Consider the following 15,572-nt stretch of genomic DNA (forward strand, 5'->3'; position numbering starts at 1 on the left):
ATCTACTTCATCGAGTATTTTGGCTCGGATAATATACCTCCGTCCGAATGGCACGGGGCCTTCGATCTTCGAGCGTTTGGCTCGACCCATTTACTTCCGGCCGAACGGCACGGGTTATTTGCTTGCAAGTCTTAACCACATAAACCTCCCGGCCGATCGGCTCGGGGGCCTTCGCGCTACGATGATTTTCATCTCTGCATTTCAAGTATTTAGTCGAAAAATGAAATACACAGGGTGATTTACAGTGATACACCTTTCACCCCGCCCGGTAAGGCTGGAGGTGGTTCGCGCTCCACGGCCTATCTAGCTGCCGTCCGTCCTCATCCTCCAGATAATACGCGCCCGAGCGGAGCTTTTCGATGATTTTGAAAGGGCCTGCCCATGGCGCTTCAAGCTTGCCGACGTCGCCGACCGGCTTGACTTTCTTCCAGACAAGATCGCCGACTTGGAACGATCTGGGAATTACGCGCCGGTTGTAGTTTTGCTTCATCCGCTGACGGTACGCCATCAGCCGAACGGAAGCCTTTGCCCTCTCCTCTTCTACCAAGTCCAGCTCCATGTTTCTTCATTCGGTGTTGTCATCATCATAGTTACGGATCCTGGCCGACTCAACGCCGACTTCGACCGGTATGACACCTCACCGCCATATACCAAATGGAACAGTGTGACTCCGTCCCTTCTTTTGGCGTCGTTCGGATAGCCCACAAGACGCTCGGCACTTCATCCGCCAACTCCTCCCAAATGGTCGAGCCGAGCGAAGAATTTCCCATTGGCGACTTGACCGTTGCTCGAGGATAGGCCACGGACGTGAAATGTTGCTCGATCCGTAGCTTTGGCACCAATCCTCCAACATCTTCCCTGTGAACTGCCGCCGTTCGGACACCAGTCGGCGAGGGATGCGAACCGACAAATGATGTCTTGCCGGATGAATTTTTAACCATTTGCTCGATGATCTTTGCCAGTAGCTCGGCCTCCACCCACTTGGAGAAATAATCTACCGCCACTAGTAAAAATTTCCTCTGCCCGGTCGCCATCGGAAATGGACCCACAATATCCATTCCCCACTGATCGAACGGACATGAGATGGTTGATGCCTTCATCTCCTCTGCCGGTCGGTGGGAGAAGTTGTGATACTTCTGGCATGAAAGGCATGTAGATACTGTCCGAGCGGCATCTGCTTGTAAAGTTGGCCAAAAGTATCCGGCCAAGAGGATCTTCTTGGCTAACGAGCGTCCGCCCGGATGACCTCCACATGATCCTTGATGTACTTCCTGGAGGATGTAAGCTGAGTCCTCCGAGCTCACACATTTTAGCAGAGGACGCGAGAAAGCTTTCTTGTAAAGCTGATCTCCGATGAGTGTAAACCGACCGGCTCTTCTTCTGAGGAGCCGGGCTGCATATTCATCGGATGGTGTGGTGCCCGAACGGAGGAATTCTATAATAGGTGTCCTCCAGTCACTTGGAAACGCGAGGCCTTGCATCCGGTCGACATGCGCCACCATCAGTGTTTTTTCAATTGGCTGCTGAATGGCGACCGGCGTTATTGAGCTCGCGAGTTTGGCCAACTCATCGGCCGCCTGGTTCTCCGTTCGGGGAATCTTCTGGATAAGCACTTCTCGGAAAGTAGCTTTGAGTTTTTCAAAGGCCTCAGCGTAGAGTTTAAGCCGAACACAGTTGATTTCAAAGGTGCCGGAAAGTTGCTGAGCGGCCAACTGTGAATCCGAATAGAGAGTCACCCGACCAGCTCCCACATGCCGTGCTGCCTGTAATCCGGCTATAAGGGCCTCATACTCTGCCTCATTGTTGGTGGCCTTGTAGTCCAGCCGGACGGATAGGTGCATCTTTTCTTCTTGCGGTGAGATAAGTAATATCCCAATCCCGCTTCCGAGTCGAGTGGAAGACCCATCCACATATATCCTCCACAGAGCTTCCGGCTCCGGCCTCTGCACTTCGGTCACAAAATCAGCCAAGGATTGGGCTTTAATCGCCGAGCGGGGCTGGTACTGGATGTCAAACTCGCTTAATTCTGTCGTCCACTTGATAAGCCGTCCGGACGCTTCTGGATTCAACAGGACTCTTCCGAGTGGACTGTTCGTCAGGACAATGATTGTGTGGGCCAAGAAATACGGTCGAAGGCGCCGAGCGGCTAGAACCAATGCAAAGGCCAACTTCTCGAGCCCGGTGTAGCGAGATTCAGCATCTTTCAAAATATGGCTCAGAAAATACACCGGCTGTTCTTCGCCGTTCGCCCTCACAAGTGCTGAGCCTACAGCATGCTCAGTTGACGACAAATACATATACAGTGACTCGCCTCCGATCGGCTTGGCCAGTACAGGCAGGGATTTCAGATATGTTTTCAACTCTTCAAATGCTCGGTCACACTCTTCGTTCCACTGGAACTTAGTAGCTTTGCGTAGGATCTTGAAGAATGGCAGGCTCCGGTCGGCAGTTTTGGAGATGAATCTGGACAAAGCAGTTATCCGACCGGTCAACCGTTGCACTTCCCTTGTGTTTCTGGGAGGAAGCATGTCTTGCAGAGCTTTCACCTTGTTGGGATTTGCTTCAATCCCCCGCTCGGTCACTATATACCCCAAGAAACGCCCTCCTTTAGCTCCAAACAGGCATTTCTGGGGATTTAGCTTGACTCCATATTTGCGCAGTGTTCGGAAGGTTTCTTCCATATCCTTGAAAAGATCGGCCGCTCGGACGGATTTGATAAGAATGTCGTCCACGTAAACTTCCAGGTTCCGCCCGATCTGCTCCTTGAATACCTTGTTCATCAAGCGTGATAGGTGGCCCCGGCATTCTTCAATCCGAACGGCATCACATTGTAGCAATATGTGCCGTCGGCCGTTACGAAGCTCACTTTTTCGAGCGGTACTTGGTGATAGCCCTGGTAGGCGTCGAGCATGCAAATTAACTCACAGCCGGCCGTAGAGTCCACCAGCTGATCTATCCGGGGCAGAGGATAAAAATCTTTGGGACATGCTTTGTTTAAGTCCCGAAAGTCAATGCAAACTCGCCACTTGCCGCCCGGCTTGGAGACCAATACCACGTTGGCTAGCCAGCTCGGGAACTGCACCTCGCGTATGTGGCCGGCCTCCAGAAGTTTCTCTACTTCCGCCCGGATTATGGCATTATGCTCGGCGCTAAAATCTCTTTTTTTCTGCTTCACTGGCCGAGCGTCAGGTCGGACATGCAACTCATGCTGCGCTAGGCTCGGCGAAATTCCGGGCAACTCGTGTGTCGACCAAACAAAGACATCATGATTTTGCTGGAGGCATTGGATCAACTTCTTCTTCTGTTTTTCCTCTAGATCCGAGGCGATGAAAGTGGTGGCCTCCGATCGGGTCGGATGGATCTGAAATTCCTCCTTTTCATCATAAATTAAAGCAGGAGGTTTCTCGGTTATGGCGTGTACCTCGATTCGGGGACCTTCCGAGCGAGAAGCTTTCGCTCGGATCATCTCTATATAGCAACGCCGAGCTGCTAGTTGATCTCCTCAAACTTTGTCCTCCACGGAAATTTTATCTTTGGTGGAAGGTTGAGACAACCGCTCGGAATTCGCCGGTCGTCCCAAAATGACGTTGTAGGATGAGGAGAGTCAACCACCACGAAGTTTTCTGTCCTCTGAGCGGCTCTTCTCCCAGTGAGGTGGCCAACCGGACCGACTGAACTTCATTGCCCGTAAACCCGTAGAGGTCGTCATTGGAAGCGGCTCGGCTCGATCAATTTGCAGCTGATCGAACGCCTTCTTGAATAGTATGTTGACCGAGCTCCTGTGTCAACAAATATCGGTGAATGGTGTAATTTGCTATTACCGCTTTAATGAGCAGCGCGTCATGGGGTACTTCTACTCCTTCCAAGTCTCCGCCGAAAGTGATTTCGGTCCACTTGCCCGCTCTTGGCTACAGCCGACTGTATGGATCTGGAACGCTCGCCTTTCTTGCTCGGTTGGAGTCTCCTCGGTCGGCCCACCGGCAATAACGTTGATTTCGCCCGGGAAGTATTGCTCTGTTTTCCTCCCGAGTGGATGGTCGGGACCGTTCCCTGGACGTCCGGTGACTCTCCGGTCTTGGGGATCTATGCCGATCGGACGTATGGTGATGTCGCCTCTCTATGCGGGTCCGGTCGGCTTCCTGGGTCCTTTGCCTCGTGTTGAGGGGAGGAGACCGTCGTTCGATTCTCCGGGGAACAGGATTGGACACAAAGGGAAGGCTTCGGCAATCCCTCGTGTTGTGCGTATCCGTTTGGTGGAATTTGCAGAACATTGGGGTCCACCTCTTCTTTGGCTTGGGCCGAGCGGCAGCCACTTCTTGCACGTGCGATCTGGTGTGGGGAGATCGAATTGCTTCAGCCCTTGGTCCTCTAGGTGGTTGCTGAGCGGAGTGCTGCTTCCGCTCAGCATGAACAAGTGCACGCTCGGTTGGAGCTTCTTTTTTCTGAGCGGCTTGCGCTTCTTCCACGTTTATGTATTCGTTGGCCCGATGTAGCATGTGATCATAGTCTCGGGGCGGCTTTCGGATGAGCGACCTGAAGAAGTCCCCATCAACAAGGCCTTGTGTGAAGGCGTTCATCATCGTTTCCGATGTGGCTGTTGGGATGTCCATCGCCACTTGGTTGAATCGCTGGATGTAAGCTCGAAGCGATTCTTTTGGTTCTTGCTTGATGGCGAACAAGCTAACGCTTGTTTTCTGATAACGCCGACTGCTGGCGAAGTGGTGGAGGAAGGCCGTTCGAAAGTCCTTGAAGCTTGTGATGGATCCGTCCGGCAGCCTACGGAACCACCGTTGAGCCGATCCCGAGAGCGTGGTAAGGAAGACTCGACACTTCACTCCATCGGTGTATTGGTGGAGCGTGGCGGTATTATCAAACTTACCCAAATGATCATCCGGGTCCGTTGTTCCATTATACTCGCCGATCGTAGGGGGCACGTAGTGCTTGGGCAGAGGATCTCGCAGAATGGCTTCCGAAAATTGGCGGTTGGTCCGCTCGGGAGATGAGTCCGTCCGGGGAGCTTTCCCTTTTCTGTCATCCCGCCTTGGCATTTCATCCGAGGAAGATCCTATATCTCTTCGAGCTGGCGCTGGCTCAGGGGTGCGAAATAAGGCCCGGTGGAATGCGACGGTGGTGGAGGTGCTTCCGCTCGGCCCCACGCAGACGTTGCTTGTTGCTCCCCGCTCGGCGGATGCTTTTTGCTTTGCTCCACGAGTTTAGCGGCCCTTATCTCGACCAGAGCGTCGAGTTCCTCCCTTGAAAGCGTCACCGTGTCCGTCGTCCAGCCTCGTCCATTGTCTCCGCTCGGATGCGGGAGCGTTCCCACAGACGGCGCCAATTTGATCCTGTCCGGGTGGTCAGTGACGCTGGGCACGTGGCGCTCCAAGGCTCGCTGATGTAGGCCTCCAACTAGTGTCGAGATGCTCGGCTATCCTGCACAGAAGTCGAGCCGGGAAGGGGATTCCCAGCGACGACCCTCCGACGCTCAAGTCAGGTAAATCACGATGAACAAGGTGGCTCCAGAAGTCTCAGAGTACATACCAGCCTCTCTTGTCGATGAAACCTGAGGTTCTTTATATAGAGCTGTGAAAGGTTTGGGCACGCGTACCAAGGTGCATAAGTGTCCTCTGTCCTATCCTAGGTATGCGGCTGTCAGAAAGCTTACCTGTCCTTTCCTAGGTACGCGGCTGTCAGACCCATATCGCTATAGTCAAAGCATGCCCTCGATGGGACAGCAGAATCCCCTGTCACAAGATTTGGAGCATGGCACACACGTGAAACCTACAGGCAGTCAAAGAAAGAAATCCTCTGGCCTTTTCCTTTGCTCCAAACTTGTAGTCCGAGCGGACAGATACCTAAACATCCGACCGGACATCCGCAGTGGTTTACTTGTGCTTTGTGGAGACTAACAAACAGGGGTGCTTTATGACTGCGGTCGGTCAAAAGGTCAGCTCGGTCCATGACCTTTTTAACTGAGCGTCGGAACCCCGATTTGACAGGGTGCCTCCCAACTACAAGTGCGAGCCGGCCGGGCCCCTCCGGGTACTCGATTCCATCGGCCGGCCGGCAGTCCAATCGGACCGGCCGTCTACGGCCATCCGTCCGGTCGGACCACACTCTCCTCTGGGTGGGCGGCTGTTCCGGTGACTTCCCCTTGGCGTTGACTTTGCAAGAAAGGGGGGGCCCACTCTTACTACCGGATCATCATTAATTAATCTTGGGATGATCGATCCGATCTCATAAAAATTTTCCAATACTCATCAAAGTAAATCGAAAAACTCTCACAACAGACAGTCAAGAAGTCCAACATCTTTAGTTACACGCCCATTTGGTAAATTAGGAAACGCTCACGGCGAGCGGCTAAGAAGCGTAAACACCCCATTTGATAAATCGGGAAGCGCTTACAGCGTATGGCCAAGAAGCACAACATTCTTTGGTTATACACCCCATTTGAAAGAAAACATTCTATAAATTTACTATAGCTGAACTCGAACTGTGAATACCTAAATAATAATCTAGATATCATACCGTTGTACCATAGTTCCGGATAAGAACATGTTATTCATGCACCACTAAGTATGAGTTCACTCCTTAATTAACTCAGCCCCCACGGGCTGGATCAGCTGGAAGGGTACCTGACGCTTGCAACGGAGGTTCAGGGGTCGAGGGTCGCCAGTTGCACACGGGCGTAAAACCTCGGTTTGCTGCGCTTTAAATTCCACTCGACCCTCAGTCACCCCTCATACCCAGCTTAACCATGATTTACCCCTTCTGAAAATCTGTGGGGTCGGACCCAGGGGGCCGCTAAGGTGACGGTTCTATTTTTTTTTTTTTTTTTGCAACTCCTTAATTAACTCAGCTTACTAATTGAATATTTCCAATTGTCATCTGTCAATTGTAATCTTAATTAATTGGAAATCTCTACTGAGTAATCCAACCCTTGGAGTGTCATGTGTTAAATCAATGACTATTTTCACTTTCTCCTAATAGCATCAATCAATCAGCTGATTTCAGTCAGTCAATTTAATTCTGAACAAAATATTTTGTTAATGAGCTATTATGTTTGAGTCCACTCTTTAGTTGATTGGAATCCACCATTAACCAATTACTAATGATTAATGATAATCTTCCTAATGATCAAATCTTAAACTACTTTGAGATCTACTATCTCCCAAGATATTAGTCTCTTAGATTACCCCCACTCTAAGTCCTCAAACTCCTTGATGTCTCTTCTATCACTATTTCCTATGTAGTTCGTCTTCTTTTAACTACCGTTTGTTCTTGGAGGTCATTTTTTTCATTCAAATGAAACGTATAATTATGGAATATTAGACTTTTAGATTGTCAGTCATGAGCACTTTTTGATATATTTAGTGGCCGGTGGAAATTAACATAAGGTTGAATTGATCATCTCAAATTCAGTATTATTTGATTTATCATTTTCTTTTTAATATCTCCCTTTTATTATCTCTAGTGTACCTTGAACCATCAAATCGATCAACTTGGTCCTATCAAGCCAAATTACACTAACTATTCTATCATCGTCTAAATGTTTCTTTTCTTACGGTCTTTCAAATGTCTTATGCAACATTTTTCTAAAAAAATATCAATCTTTTAAATCATTGAGCGTGTTGTCTTGATCGCACTAAGGTATCATCCACATCAAACTCAAGCTCTATGTGTGCCATGCTAGGTCCTTAGTTTAACATACATATGAGTACAAATATAAGGTGTAACTTAAATGTTTAAAAAATATATATGATATTCGATTTGAAATTAGAAAATATAAATAATTTTGACTTGCGTTCAAATAAAATTCGTCAGCCTTGATTGAGTAGAATTAAATTATAATTTGGAATGATTTAAATTCAAGTTTGGTTCAAGTTATCTAGATTGAAAAAAAATAAAAAACATTTTAAACTTGTCAAATGCTTATGGATAATCGAATAAAATATTATAATTTTAAATTAAATTTTAAAAAATTATCAAATGTATTCAACTTTAACTCGATAATTTTAAATACGAATCAATTATGTATTTATTTATTTTTTGAGAAAATTAAAAAAACATCATGAAGCTCAATTAAATAGATGGAATCTTAAATTCATCTTTTTAATTTTTTAAATTTTAAATTTCATTCATTTTTGGTGAAATTTCAGAAACTTTTATAGTCTTCAAATTAATTTCCATTAATGCAAATAAATATTTGAATAAAAAATTGGATGCCAGCAAGACATCGGGCGTTTTAAGAAAAATAAAGGAAAATAATTTACGGTTTTAATTGAAAAAGGAAAACAGCCTAAAATTCGGGACCGGATCCTTAAAGGTTACATCAATTCCTGGTCCAATTTTTATGACCCCCTACCTGTTAATAGGTGGGGGTTATCATCTCTCATCAATTCCTTTGTCTTATCCAGGATAAGGAGATCGATCTCCCCCCACAAAATTCGTAGCTTCAATGAAAAATATTAATTATAATATAGAAAAACATATATTTAAAAAGGTTTTATAGCATTAACTCTGGAGAAGCCTTTATTTCTTCTCTATTGCTTTTGATATGTAAAATAGAAAATCATAGAAATTAACTATACATTAATTTAATTCTGCTGTTTAAGTTAGTTAATGTTAGAAATCAAAGTTTTAAAATTAATATATTTACATTTTTACAGTAATTAATTTTTCCATATTTTAATTAGATTATGCATTTATAATTGTGTTATTTTACTCTGTTAAGTAAGAAATATTATAATGATTAGACAAATTAGCAAGGGCAAAAATAAAAAAAAGGGTCAAAACGATCATATATTTAAAAAAAATTGAAAAAAAAATCTCATTTTATTTTTATCTAGCAATGCTTTTATTTTAACATTTAGTATATTTTAGAAATTTTAATTGAAATAATTTTAATAAATATTAGAACAGTTTGTTTTTAACTAAAAAACTATAATAAATAAATTAGATGTTCGTAAATAAATTTGATGTTCAATTTGATAAAATTTAGGTTTAAGAAATATTGGATGTTTGATGGTATTAGTGTGTACAAGATTTGTCGACTAGATGTTCTTTAAACTGACTAGATTTTTTTTTTTTTTTTTTTTTAACTTGAGCTTGATTTATACTTAATTTGAACTTAATTTATTTAAATGTTGAATGTTGATTGAAATTTTATTGATAAACAAAATGCATAAATTTTTGTTCATGGATATTACTTATAAATATTGTCCACAAATGAATATTTCATCATCTTTATGCACAAACATTAACAAGTTAAATACATAGATATTTAAATTTATGTATTTAATTAATGTTATGTATATTAAATGAATATAAATAAATTATTATCATGTTAAAAACTAATGTTTAATTCATTTACAACTTTGGAGATTACCATTGATCGATCTAATACCTCTTTCTTCTATAGCAGCGAAATGGATTTGAGTGGCATGATATTCTTTGTTTAAACCTATTTTACATGACTAATCAACCGTTATTTAATTTACATGACTAATTAATTGTCGATTTTTTTTTTTCTATTTGTTTGTTTGTTATTTTTTTACTTCCATTGTTTTACTGCCATCCTCGGTTGCTCGTTAAAGTTCAAAATGAAGTATGATAGTCTCGGTTGTGTTAAATATGTGAATGGAGAAGAGGTGGAAGAAGAGAGAAGCTCCATTGTGAATGAGATTTTAGTCCAACTCATTAATTAGAATTAAATTGACTCAATGAGTCTAATTCAAATTAGACTCAATCCAATAATTGGATTCAATTGAGTCTAATTCAATGAGTCTAATTTGAATTATATTTAATCCAATGATCCATCATATGAATCTATCTCCATTGACTTATTTTTTGTGTGTGACCCAATAGGTTCTTGTAACGTTGGCAATGTATTCAAATCAACATTTAGATACATAAGCAATGAGTGACATCTAGCAAAACATCATTGCTACCCAAGTGACGAGAATGTCAAGATTCGACTTAACCTTTCCGTGACTATTATCTTGTATGACTAATCTTTCTATCTTTGATATCTAGATTGATCAATGAGACATAGACCATGTCATTCTCTTATCAATCTTTGTGTTTCTTGATCTCTAAGTAGACACACTCAATCAAATAAGTTCAATATCGCATATTGACTCATTTAAGCATGGTCATATATTCTTATGTCCTACTAATCAAAGGGTTCACATATATCACTTTCGTTATATGGAAGGGATAGATCTCATCTACATCACTCACATCCCTCCGGATAACTTATTGCATACCCAGTGATCGACTTTATGGTCCACCCTGTTACAAGTGACGTTTGTCGATACCAAAATATACAACTCCTTATGTAGGGAACCGTAGTGACTTCAAGTCTAAGGATTATTCATACTAATAGTCACATGCGAACGTTTATGACACTTATATAACGATCCATAAAACATTCTCATGGCGGGTCATTCAGTATATATTCTCTAATATATACCCATGTGTCAACCTAATATCTCATACCCATGACTTATGAGATTAAGTCATCTGTTGACCTACATGCTAGTATCAACACATTATATTGCCCTTGTATATTAATGTTTGACTAGGAATAGTAAAGAATAGTGTTCTATGTATCTCTACAATATCTCACTATCAATTCTAGGGCTGCAAACGAGTCAAGCCGCTCGTGAGCCGCTCGTGAGCCGCTCGGTCAAAGCTTGGCTCGAGCTTGATTTTGACCGAGCTCGAGCCGAGCTCGAGCCGGCTCGTTTAGTATTCGAGCCGAGTTCGAGCTGTTATAATACTGGCTTGATGGCTTGTCGAGCTTTTTCGAGCCAAGCTATATGTATAATATATGTTTTTTATTTATTCATGTTTATTAATAAGTTTGGTGTCACATTAATACTGGGCCGTCACAGTATATTTTATCTATTCTATTAATAGCATATTAATGTAATTAATGGTAAATACTGGGTAAAACTGTAAATTTCAAAAATTTATTTTTAAAATCTAAATTCAATTCCTAAATTCTAATTCTAACTTCTAAGTTCGCTCAGCCCTAATTTCTCTCAACTCGTAACGCTCAACCGGCCCTCACCCTTCGCCGTCACCATCTCAACCCTCACCCTTCGCCGCCGCCATCTCAACCATCGCCGCGATGCCGCCTACTCAGCAGTCACCATCGTTCCTACTCAGGAGTCGCCGCGCGTGCCTACTCAGGAGTCGCTGTCGTGCCTACTCAGAGTCTCAGCCGCACCCAACAAACCTCTCGCGTGCGTTTATTTTTTGGTGAGTTTTCGGAAAACACTGTGTTCTGTGCATTTCTTGCTTCTTCTTGTTTCTTATGCCATAAATGCACAAACTTGGTTGTTCAAAAGATCCACAGCCCCAATTTAAAAAACTAGGGTTGTAATAGTGGCTTCAAAGTGGCATCATTCATATTATAAGCTTTTGGCATGGTGATGTGGTAGACAAAGATGTCATCATCAGGTAACTCGTTGACATCATGCTTGATGAATTTCACACTGACATGCTTGATGAATTCAGAACCACTAGTGCAGTCTCCAATTATGTTATGCCGACTAATCCTCTTAGTTTTGTAGAATGGCAAATTTTTATCCTTAAACGATATATATCCCTCATGATCACTTACCTTCCGAAAGAGTCTAATTGGTTGTCCAGACTCCAGAAATGTAATTTGTTTCGATAGTCCAGAAATGCAATTTGTTCTCCTTAAAGTTTAATTGGTTGTTATTTTTATTTTTTTTTAAAATTCTAACAAATTTTATGCACTATAAATTACAAAAAACATATTGGCGTGAATCCTACCTTTGTTTGTAGATTATCTTTCTCTTCTTATTATTGTTTGAGTTTTTTATAATTTATTTGGTAATTTTTCATCTCTTGATCAGTTATGTCTATGGAAGAGTCATCTATTCCACTTACCGTAAATAGTGTCATAGATGAAAGTAATGAGGTTAATCTTGAGATCAACAAGCAAATTGACACGGCTGGTCAAGAAAGACAAGAAAATGCTGAAGAAAAAGAGGAAGAGGGCTTCCAAACAAAGAAAAGAAAATTTTTTTCAGAAGTATGGAATGATTTTGATACAGTGGATGGATCAAAGAAAGCAAAATGTAAACATTGTCAATCTCTTTTTACATTGGGTAAATCAGGGGCCACATCAAGTCTTTTGAGACATAAATTAAATTGTGTGAAGAGAAAAATTAATTTGCGAGCAGCTGAACAACAAACAAAGTTGAATTTTTTGCCCACTGATTCAGCTTCACCATCCATTCTTACTTTGCATTCTGGAAAATTTGACATGGAACAAATGAGGGATGCAGCTGCTCATTGGATCATGATGCATGAACACCCATTCACCATTCTTGATGAAGAGGGGTTCAATTTAATGATGAGGCGTGGAATGCCGGAATGGCAAAAAATTAGCAGGACAACATGCAGAGCAGATTGTATGAAAATTTATGAGATTGAGAAAAAGAGGTTGAAGAAAAGTCTTGAGTGTGTTGATAAAATAAGTTTAACAACAGATTGTTGGAAGTCAAAGACTCAAAAGATTGAATACATGGTTGTCACTGGGCATTGGATTGATTCTTGTTGGAATTTACAAAAGAGAGTTTTAAGTTTCATTAACATTCCACCACCAAGGGGAGGTCTTCAAATTTCCGATGCCATTTTCAAGTGTATGAAAGAGTGGGGCATTGAAAACAAGGTTTTTTACTATTACAGTTGATAATGCTTCAAGTAACGATTTGGCTATTCGATATATGAAAGATACCATTCAAAGGTCCAAAACATTGGCATGTGAAGGAAATTTATTTCATGTTCGCTGTTGTGCACATATCTTGAACTTGTGCGTTCAAGATGGATTGAGGGAGATTGAAGGTATTATTGGTAATATAAGGGAAAGTGTAGAATATGTAAATCGTTCAGAGGCAAGACGTGTGCAATTTGCAGAGTGTGTGCAACAATTACAGTTGAAGGATAAAAAATTGATTCGTGATTGCAAAACCAGGTGGAACTCGACTTTTGAGATGTTAAGTTGTGCACTTAAGTTCAAAGAAGCTTTTAAGATGTTTAAAGAACGTGATCCCTTTTATGGTTGCTGCCCTCAAGAAGAAGAATGGGATAAAACTCAAAAGATTTGCTCACTGTTGGAGGCTTTTTGGACAGCCACACACATTATTTCAGGTAGCGAGTATCCTACTTCAAATTTATTTCTTCAAGAAGTTCAAAAAATAAAGTCAGCATTGGATATTTATGCACAACATGAAGATTTGTTTCTTAAGCAATTAGCTAGTAAAATGAAAGAAAAATTTGACAAATATTGGGGTGATTGTAATTTATTGATGGCTATAGCTGCTGTGTTAGATCCAACCCAAAAAATGCTTGCAGTTGAATTTTGTTTTCCTAAGCTTTATTCTGAATTGGATGCCTCTAAGCATATCTCAAAAGTTAAGGAGATAATTAATTCTCTTTATGAGGAGTATGTTGTTGAAGAAACTAATAAAGGAGTGCCTCATTTACCTGAGTCTGAGAGTTTTGGTTCTTCAAGTGTTAGAAGAAGTCAACAAAATTCTGTATATAATTGGGATGATTTTGATGAATATTATGCAAAAGTTGAAACTTCAGAGACTAAGAAATCTGAATTGGTAGATTATCTTGAAAAGGGTCGTCTAAAGAAGAATGAGATTCCTAAAATTTTTTCATGTTTAGAATGGTGGAGGATGAATAGAATGTAGTATCCAATATTGTCAAAGATAGCAGCTGATATTTTAGCTATTCCAGTGAGTTCAGTGGCTTCAGAAGCAATATTTAGTGCAGGGACAAGAGTTATTGATTCTTATCGTTCATCTCTCTCTCCAGACACAGTGCAGACTCTACTGTGTGGGGGTGATTGGCTTCGACATATACATGGACTGAAAAAGAAGACTAAAGTAAGTTAAATTTCATTATTAGCTTTCTATGTTACATACTAATGAATTTAATCACTTATTTATCTAATTTTTACTTTTTCAGAAAGCTAAAACTTATCAAGAAATTTTTCTTCCAGTATCTACCTCTTAAAGTAAGTAAGATTTCAGTTCTTTGTTTATCATGTTGTTTCCGGTGTAATTATTGTGGTATGATTGCTGCAGAAATTTGATATGGAATTTTGGAAACACATGTTAAACAAAGAAGAAGATATGGAAATTGCTGCAGAATTTTGATATGGAAACACATATGTTAAACACATGTTAAAGTAAGTAAGATTTCAGTTCTTTGTTTAACATGTGTTTCTAGTGTAAGATTTCAGTTAAGCTTAATATCACTTCGTATTATTAAATGCAGGTTGCAGTATAGGTGGTATGATTGAGAATTTGATATGGAGAAGAAGATATTGATTGCTGCAGAAATTTAATGTTTTGAGTAGTTTGGGTGGTTTGAATTTGGAATATTATGTTTTTGGATTTGGTTAATTTTGTTGGGAATTTGAGATGAAGTTTGGTATTTTGGCAACAAGAATAGTGTTTTATCATATAATTGTGTTTTTGATTTATGTTTTTTTTATTATATATTTGTGTTGTGACTTGTGAATTTGTGATGTTCAACCGTTCAAGTAGTTTTTTCTTTTATGAATAATTGGTGTTTTGATGTTTAGTTTTAGTCTTTTAGAGAGGAATTTGGTCATTTTTTTATTTAAAGTTGTTATTGTTTGATATTTGATTTACAGAAAAATTGGCTTAGGTTATGAATATTTTAGTTTTTAAATTCTGACAATTTTAAAATTCTATGGATTGTTTTAGAAAACTGATAATCTGCAATTTTGTATTCTACATTGTAGAATTTAAAAAATGACTTAGGTTATGACTTTGGCTCGAGCTCGAGCTCGAGCTTGAAAGCTTGAATTTAATTCGAGCTTTTCGAGTCGAGCTCGAGCCTTGGATTAAATGATCGAGCCAAGCTCGAGCTTAAATTTACAAGATTGATCGAGCTCGAGCTCGAGCCGAGCTAACTTAAATCGAGTCGAGCCGAGCTCGAGCTAAGACTGGCTCGAGCTCGACTCGGCTCGTTTACAGCACTAATCAATTCAACCAATTGATAAGTTGTAAATTAGAATCTACTACGCAAGAACATTATTATACTTATTCATTCGGCACTGAACTGAAGTAAATATAATAACCAACTTTGCCTTTTATTAATAATGGAATATGATACAAAATGAGCTCTTTACAATTATCTCATAATTGTACTAGAGCTAATACTAACACTTATCACTCGACCGACCTTTGTAATTGCCCTGACCAACCACTTTAGTCGTGCTCCGCTCGGCCACCGTAGGCGAGCCTTTTAACATCTTGGCTTTGACCTCCACCTCGGCATTTGACCCGTGCCAGGTGGGCCCCCCTCTCCACCGCATCACAAGTCTCCCCCTCAAATCTAGTCGAAAGAAACTGCAAGTCTGACTGACTGGACCAGTAGAGTCTTCGGTGGCTTCCACGTCTGATCTGACCATGTGCGCTCCCTTGGATGAGTGCCTTGACGTCATCTAAATTTCTCGAAGACCGTGCAAATCTCTGACCATTAATACCTTT

The 15,572-nt window shown here is 41.3% G+C and overlaps 1 protein-coding gene and 1 long non-coding RNA gene across 2 annotated transcripts; both read left to right on the top strand.

The window, feature by feature from the left end:
* Positions 1–12,301: 12,301 nt before the first annotated feature.
* On the top strand, positions 12,302–13,739 carry LOC121972838 (zinc finger BED domain-containing protein RICESLEEPER 2-like). Its single transcript, XM_042524464.1, has 2 exons — positions 12,302–12,449; positions 12,727–13,739. Exons 1-2 carry the CDS (start codon positions 12,302–12,304, stop codon positions 13,737–13,739), a joined length of 1,161 nt encoding a protein of 386 aa, XP_042380398.1.
* A 44-nt stretch (positions 13,740–13,783) lies between these two features.
* On the top strand, positions 13,784–14,574 carry LOC121973715. Its single transcript, XR_006109726.1, has 4 exons — positions 13,784–13,934; positions 14,017–14,065; positions 14,136–14,239; positions 14,329–14,574. It is a non-coding gene; the product is annotated as an uncharacterized LOC121973715 (long non-coding RNA).
* The last annotated feature ends 998 nt before the right edge of the window (positions 14,575–15,572 follow it).

This window comes from Zingiber officinale, chromosome 4A (genome assembly GCF_018446385.1).
Source record: "Zingiber officinale cultivar Zhangliang chromosome 4A, Zo_v1.1, whole genome shotgun sequence".
Classification (NCBI taxonomy): Eukaryota; Viridiplantae; Streptophyta; class Magnoliopsida; order Zingiberales; family Zingiberaceae; genus Zingiber; species Zingiber officinale.

What these genes read in the sequence shown, in the direction of transcription:
- LOC121972838 (XM_042524464.1), top strand. Translation starts at nt 12,302, where the DNA reads ATGGAACAAATGAGGGATGCAGCTGCTCATTGGATCATGATGCATGAA. An exon ending in GACAACATGCAGAGCAGATT is followed by an intron (nt 12,450 to 12,726) that starts GTATGAAAATTT and finishes TTACTATTACAG; the next exon opens with TTGATAATGCTTCAAGTAAC.